This window comes from Pteropus alecto, unplaced genomic scaffold (genome assembly GCF_000325575.1).
Source record: "Pteropus alecto unplaced genomic scaffold, ASM32557v1 scaffold125, whole genome shotgun sequence".
Taxonomy (NCBI): domain Eukaryota; kingdom Metazoa; phylum Chordata; class Mammalia; order Chiroptera; family Pteropodidae; genus Pteropus; species Pteropus alecto.
In genome coordinates, this window is record NW_006436888.1 from 1541393 (window position 1) to 1548640 (window position 7248).

Sequence of the window (7248 nt, forward strand, 5' to 3'; positions counted from 1 at the left end):
ATAATGACATAGTGTCAACACAGCAGCAGAGAGATTCTTTCAAAGCCAAAGTCAGATTAGGTTTCTCCTCAGCTCAAACCCCTCAGTGGCCTCCAATCTCACTCAGAGCCACATCTAATAACCTACCAATGCCCTACAAGGCCTCGCGTGACCCCATTGGCCTCCTGGCTCATCCTCATACACTCCAAGCCCCATTGTTCTACCTCAGGGCCATCATTTATGCTTTCTCTCTGCCTGGAATGCTTGTCCTCCTCACGTACACATGGCTTACCCTTCATTTCTCTTGGGTCAAAGGAGGAAGATAGAGCTCTTGTGTCTGGGCCTGTTCTAGCCTGAGCTTTCATAAGCCATGAGCCTCAGGCTTCCTTTTCCCATCTCTGTCCCCAGCCACGCCCACCTTCTACTCACAGCCCATGGCCCTTGTACCTGCACGAACTTATTATAGCTGATGAGGTTTTCATTGGAGAGGACCTGGTTGATGGAGATGGTGTTGACCCGCACATTACCTGTGAGGGAGATAGAGAGACGTAAAGGGAGGGGCAGGAACTTCACCAGCACTGAGGGCCACCTGCTCTGGGAAGCAGCCAGGCAGAGGCCAAGTTCATAGCTACTGGTGTTGCTGAGTCAGCAGCTCTCTGGCCTTGGGGCATTGGTAGGCACCACCCAGCAGAGCTCAGCTTGGTCACTACGCAAGTCTGGGTGTGTGAAGAATGGGAGGAGCAGGGGGCCACAGTGCTATGAACTTTAGACCTTTATCTGAATTCCTTGGAACTGTTCATTTCTTTTATTGGCATTTTACCCACCCTCTCCCCCAAGGGCATTGGGTGACGATTCCTCTTCTTTTGCCTAGCGGTGTCAGGGCTGGGCCACCCACCTGCCCACCAGTGCCAGCCCTGGTGGACACCATTGGACCCTGTCCCTGCCCTCCAAGAGGTGAAGCATGGAGCTCCCCAGAGACCTAGCTTCCTGTCTGCTTGATGGGGTGTCTCTGGAGACAGGGCTAGACAGGGAAGGGAGGTTAAAGCCAACAGCCCACAGTCTTCACAGCCGTCATTTATTCAGCTCTTACCACATGCAGACTCTGAGTTCAGTGCTCTGTGTTCAGTACCCCATTTAACCTTCACTGCAACCCCACAAGTTTGGGTTGCATTATTATATCTACTTTACACATGAAGAAATTGAGGCTCAGAGAGATAAAAGACTTGACCAAGGACTTCCAGCTAGGGAATGGGGGGCTTATGATCAAACCCAAGCCCAGTGCTCACAAAGGGCCTCAGGCTTTGACCAAAGGAAAAGAGACAGCTCTCCAGACCCAGCTGCCCATCTGCAGGCTGGGCATCCCCTCCACCCCAGCTGGGGTCAGACAGCTGGGGTCTAGTCCCAGCTCCATTGCACTCTTGCTGAGGCCTCTGGGCCAGCAACTTGCCCTCATTCTTGGGTATGAAGTGGGTGACAGTGTTCCTCCCAGGCCCTAATGAGGTCAAATGAGATGAGGGGCATGGAGCACAGAGCCTGGGGCCAGGCACACAGTAGTGTGTGCACTGGGGTGCACTGGGCCTCCCTGGTCACTGCCCTGGGTGTCAGCTCACCAGAACAGCTTGGTGGCTCTGTGTGGCCTGAAAGCTGTGAGTGTCCCCCACTTTCCTTTCCAGCTGGACAGTTGAAAAAACTGTTCAGACTCTTCCTGGGCCTCATTCACTGTAACCCTGGTACTTCCGGGAAAGATGAGGAGGGCTTTCCCCTGCCCGGTACATAAAATTTGGATGTGAGGATTTTTAAGGTCTGATCTGGGCTCAGAGGAGGCTGGTCAGTCCCTCTGGAGCACTGGGGTTGGAGGAGGCTGGGGACCTACGGTTCGTGTTGGGAGAAGGGTGAAGGTAGCGAACAGAGAGAAAGGGGCATGGGAAGAGACACGCGGGGCTTCTAAGTTCTGCACAAGTTTTTCCTCTCACGATAGGTTTGGTCCAGGGAATTATTTACCTCCCATAAGGCCAAGGAAATCTACCATCCTGCATGCAGAGGGTCTCTACCCTGAGACCTGAGACCCTCCTTCCCCAGGTCCCTGTCAGAGAGGAAGGGTCCTCCAGGCTTCATGCAGTCTTGGTAGGGATGGGATTTGAGAGCCACCCCAGCAAGTGCACCCACCTACCCCAGCCCCAACCAGCAAGCTTCCCAGCAAGAAAGAAGCACCATTAAAGGCACTAAAATATAAGCTTTTTCTTTCTCTTGCCCTGTCATGGTGTTTATTTACTTGCTATTTGATGTTGAGCTCCCTGTGGCATGAGCTGTAGACCCTAACAGTGACGGGAGCCCCTGCTGGGACTTGGCGCATGAGCACAGCCCACCACCAGTTGCCGGACCTTTCCTCTTCCCACAGGCCGGCCACCCCAAGCGATGGCAAACAGGTGATCAACAAGGTATTGTAGCCTCTGCACTAGGATGTGCCAGATACCCAGATCAGGGGTATGCGAGAGGCTTAACCCTACCAAATTGCCCACCATGTGCCCCATGGCACTGCCAGCCCAAGACAGGATGACTGACTGATGCTAGGTCCTGCCCTGAGATGCTTAGGGGCAGGTGGGCCCAACCCTCTCCACACCCAGGTTCCAGCTGGGGGTGGACGGCTGCAGCGGAGACAGGGAGCCTGGGACTAGGACTCCAGGGGAAGGGGGAGTGAGCAAAGGGAAGTCAACGCCAGGAGGCGGCCGGGGGCAGGACTGTTCATGGGGCCTTTCATGAACCCAGGCTCCAAGCCTCCAATAGATGCTCCATTGATCAATCAGATTCACCCACAAAGCACAAATTATTAAGAATTTCAAGGCAATGACTATGGAGCATTAAACTCCAAACAAAGGGCCCTCCTGAGCAAAGGGGCCTGATTCCGTTGGTTGCATGCCTGTGACACTGGCCATGCCTCCACTCTGTCCATGCCCAGCCCAAGCTCCTCGTCCACCACAGTGCTCCCTGCCAGTTCTTCCCCAGCCATGGGCAATGGTGGCTGGTGGAGCAAGGCGTGCAGAGGCAGGAGTGAAGTTGCCTGAATTTTGGGGGGACAGCCCTTCTTTAGAATTTGCCATCCCTCTCTCAAGCCATGATGTGTCTTGCTTTAGGTGAGGAGGGTTGGAAAGCTGTGATGAGGGACACAGCACTGGTACCCACCAACAAGCCCTTCAAACAGGAGGGCTCTGCCATGGCCCCACTTCCGCTTTTCCTGGAAGAGCTTGAAGCAAGCACCAGGACTGGCCAGGAGCATCCGGAAGCCCTGTGTGGAGAGAGCGGACTCGGCTGAACTCCCTGGCCTCAGCATGGCTCCCTGGAGCCCATCCCCTGACCCAGATGCCAGGGACAGTCGTGTCACCTAAATCTTTACCTTCCCATCGGGGGCAGGAACGAAGCTCAGAAACTCATCCACGTGGCCCACGGCCAACCAGTCCACAAACAGCTCCACAGGGGGCTGCACCCTCTGCGCGTGAAGGAAGTCCCGCACCACCTGGGTGACTCTGCGGCCACTTGACCTGCAGCCCAAGGGATTTTTTTAAAAAGTTACTTAACTACAAAAATCTATGCAGAAATGGAATAATAAGAGTTCGAGATTTCTGCAACATCTACCAAAACAACGAAAACAACAACCCATGCATTGCTTTTGTAAGCAGGAAAGATAATAAATGGATAGATTTTAAAAGTCCACTCGAGGTGAGTTCTCAATGAGGCAGATGTGGGACGGGTCAATCATACGAGTCAGTGACCCCACCCCACCCCACCCCCAGGTCTCGCCATCTAGGTAAATTCTCAGAACCTCCCTCAGACGCTATCCTCACATTCTCCAAGAGACTGATTTCACCTCTATATCCACCCCTCCTGGCCAGGTGGCTCTTCCTTGAGTTTATCTTACATTTCTCTGGCTGCAGCCTCACCTGCCTGCACATCAGCTGGGAGAGAGATGGACAAGGCCACCCTTGAGGGGCCTCCTAACCCTAGCATTTTATGGTCATTAATTTAAACCCCATTCTTTTTTGCCTTCTGAGGAAGGATCTAATGGCTTAGCCCAAACTTCCTCTTTCTGTGGGATCATGTGTTTGAGGGCAGTTAGTCTCTCCAGAGATTCTTGATTCATCAGTTATTTGATACCAAGTCTGTTTTAACTGTTTTGCTGAATTTGGTTGGCTCTATTTCTTGGTCTATTTCACAGCAGATGACATTACCATATAATTTCTTTTCTTTTCCATCAGTTTCCAGGTGTCACGTGATGAATAAGACAATCTATTACTCTGTATTTGTGTGTGTTACTGTCATCTCACTTTTCGTGTCCTATACCTCCCTTCTCCTGCTCTTAAGAAAAGATCTGATATTAGTCATTTACCTCATAGTATGAACAAGCTTTAACTTACATGAAATTTCTCCCAGTACTGTTGAGACTTAAAGCTTTTTCTTCTGTAACTATTAATTGACAGCAAGACTTATTATTTATTTTCTGAATCAGAAGACCTAAGTCTAGTCATAACTTTGCACATTATGTGACTTTCCAGGTCACTCACTTTCTCTGGGCCAACTTGTAAGCTGAAAGAGTGGGACCGAATGGCCTCTTAGGACTCTGCTCGCTCTAGCCTCCTCAAATTCCCCGAGGGAAGTGTGGACAGCGTCTGGCGGACCGCCTACCACCCCCGCCACCACCACATCCGTGACTACGACTTCAGCTCTCCTTCCTTCTGGTTCTCTTTGAGGAGTGGGATGGCCCCTCGCCACTCCCCAGCCGCCATCGCCATCCCCACCCTCAGCCTCCACCCAGGATCGCCTCTCCCTGCTCCTCTCACCCAGGCAAGTTGCCTCCAATGAGGATCCTCCCCAGGGGATACTCTCTACCGTTGGCCACCACTGGGGGGCTGACCTCCAGGTTCCCGAAGGAGTCCAAGCCACACACGGAGCTGCCTTGGGGTTCCCGAGTCACATAGCCAAAATCTGGACCCTGGTAGGAGAAACTGAGTCAGGCTGGTGGAGCAGGGTCGGGGGAGGCTGCTCACCAGGAAGAGCTTGAATGGACTTGCTGTGCTCTGAGCTCCTTAAAGAGGGGGCAGGAAAGGCCGCCCATTCTTCAGATGGAAATACTGACCACCAAGGCAGGGATCTGGCCTATTCAATAATTCTTGCACGCAGGGACCCAAGTTGGGAAACACACAGGCCCTCTGACCCTGGTGACATATTAGAACATGTTATTCCCCGTGGCCACAGGGAGGTAGCACAGAGGGCCCTGGTTGCTCCTGCACTCCCCATTAGACTCAGAGACCAAGGCCATGGCCACCCCCTTACTCTCTGTTCCACCTTTCTGCCAAGTCCGGCCAAAGGGCAGAGGCTGGTGATGGCTCTCAAGCCTCAGTTTCTCAAATCTGGAAAAGGGGAGGACTCCCGGGGCACCTCTTAGAAGGAACTTAAGAGATGAGGGCCCCTACCATCCATGTGATCCAGTGGTCAGTTGGAGGCCTTCCTTCCATTCTCTAAGGCATCAAGAGAGTCTCCCTTCTCTCTTCATGGGGATTCATCGAGACACCCTCTTTATTTTATTATCAATAATAATACCAGCTAACTGTGCTGGATGCTCCCTTGGTGTAGGCATAGAGAAGCCTCACAAACACCTGAGGCCAGGGCTATAATATCATTTTTACTAATGAGGAAACTGAGGCTCAGAGAGAGGAAGTAACTCATGCAAGGTCACACAGCACGTGAGTGACAGAGCTGGGTTGCTCTGACTCCAGAGCATGTGTTCTTAACAGCTATACTGTCCTGCTTCCCCATCTGGGCCGCCAGATTTAGTAAATAAAAACACAGGATGCCCAGTTAACTTTGAATTTCAGCAAAATGACACATATATTTTAATATCGGCATGTCCCATGCAATGGTTGGTACATCATACTTATACCTAAAAGACACTCTTTGCTTATCCGAAATTTGAATTTAAGTGGGTATCTCCTATATTTTACCTACTTCTGTCCCCAAAGAGCATGTTCACAGTGCTACCCTCTGTACGCCACACCCCCAGTGTGGCCCTCAGGGCTGGGCTGTGTGGCCTGGGCCACTCACCAGTATCCTTTTGTAGGGGAAGTCCTGCAGTTCTCCGTTCCTTGGGGAGTCGAAGACCACAGGGAAGGTCTTGTGTGGTGCCTGGACATAGCCCAGCTCCATCTCATCCTGCAAATGAGAGAGATGCCCAGCTGTGGACAGTCAACAACTTCTCCAGCTTGCTTGGCACTGAGCGCTTCAGGGAGGACTAGTCACAGGAGTTCTCTGTCTCAGGGAACTTTGCCCTTTGGGATGAAGAGGGCAGGGGTCGTGATGGCTGCTGGCCGGAAGAGGGGTGTGCGGTTGCCTAGCGTCACACACTAAGACAGGCTAGGAATGAACGAGAACAGGGATGTAACCTTGGGCATGTTCCCAGGCTGGATCAGGAAGGAGCGGACACAGGGAAGGACGCAGGGTCGCCTGAGTTGGACAAGCAGGCTGCTGGGCATCAGCTAGCACCTCGGGCTTCTACGTGTGGTCATGAAGGGTTGATGGCTGGACAGAGCTAAAGGGACCTGAGCAGGTACAGATCTGCCTCCTCCTCAGACCCATAAACATGTCCAGGTTAATTCTGACCCTTCTCTTCCTGGATGTAAAGATGGCCCAGCATTGACAAGCTACACACCCAGTGAGAAGCTTACTATTATGTGCCTGGCCCTGCCCTTTACAAATATTAACTCCCTTAACGCTCATGCCTATGCGGAGGCACTATTATTATTATTACCTCATGTTACAGATGAGGAAAATGAGGAACAGAGAGGTCTAGTTATTTGTCCACGGGCACACATCTAATCAGCAGCACAGCAGGATCCGAACTCAGGTCATCTTACTCCAGGGTCTTGCCCTGAACCGCCTAATTGGATGACTTCCAGCTGTGAAAGCTCCTTAGCCTGGCATTCAAGGCCTCCCACCTCGGTTATTGCTCTTCACAGAACCTTGGCCTTGGCCAAAGACAACATATGACATTCTTTCTCATGCCTCTCACCTCCAGCCCTTTGCCAGAACCACCAGCTACTGAGTCCCAGTACGGCCCTTATCAGCTCTTTAGCCCACAGGATTTGCCTGGCTGAGAGCTCCTCGGGTGGGTAATAACAGGAAGTTGTCGAGAAGATGGAGTGACACTCTGGTAATGGCACGCGGCCTGCGGTAAACGCTTGCTAAATGGCTAAAATCAGTATCCCCCCATTTGCCAAATCT

General features: G+C 52.1%; 1 protein-coding gene across 1 annotated transcript in view; it reads right to left on the reverse strand.

The window, feature by feature from the left end:
* PADI3 (peptidyl arginine deiminase 3) overlaps nt 1-7248 on the reverse strand; it is a 29857-nt gene that overhangs the window by 4053 nt on the left and 18556 nt on the right. The window contains exons 10-14 of the mRNA XM_006914310.3: nt 6073-6180; nt 4812-4963; nt 3371-3515; nt 3160-3262; nt 427-506 (exon numbers count right to left, since the gene is read on the reverse strand). Of these exons, the coding sequence (XP_006914372.1) occupies nt 427-506; nt 3160-3262; nt 3371-3515; nt 4812-4963; nt 6073-6180 (588 nt within the window). The remainder of the gene's footprint in view (nt 1-426; nt 507-3159; nt 3263-3370; nt 3516-4811; nt 4964-6072; nt 6181-7248) is intronic.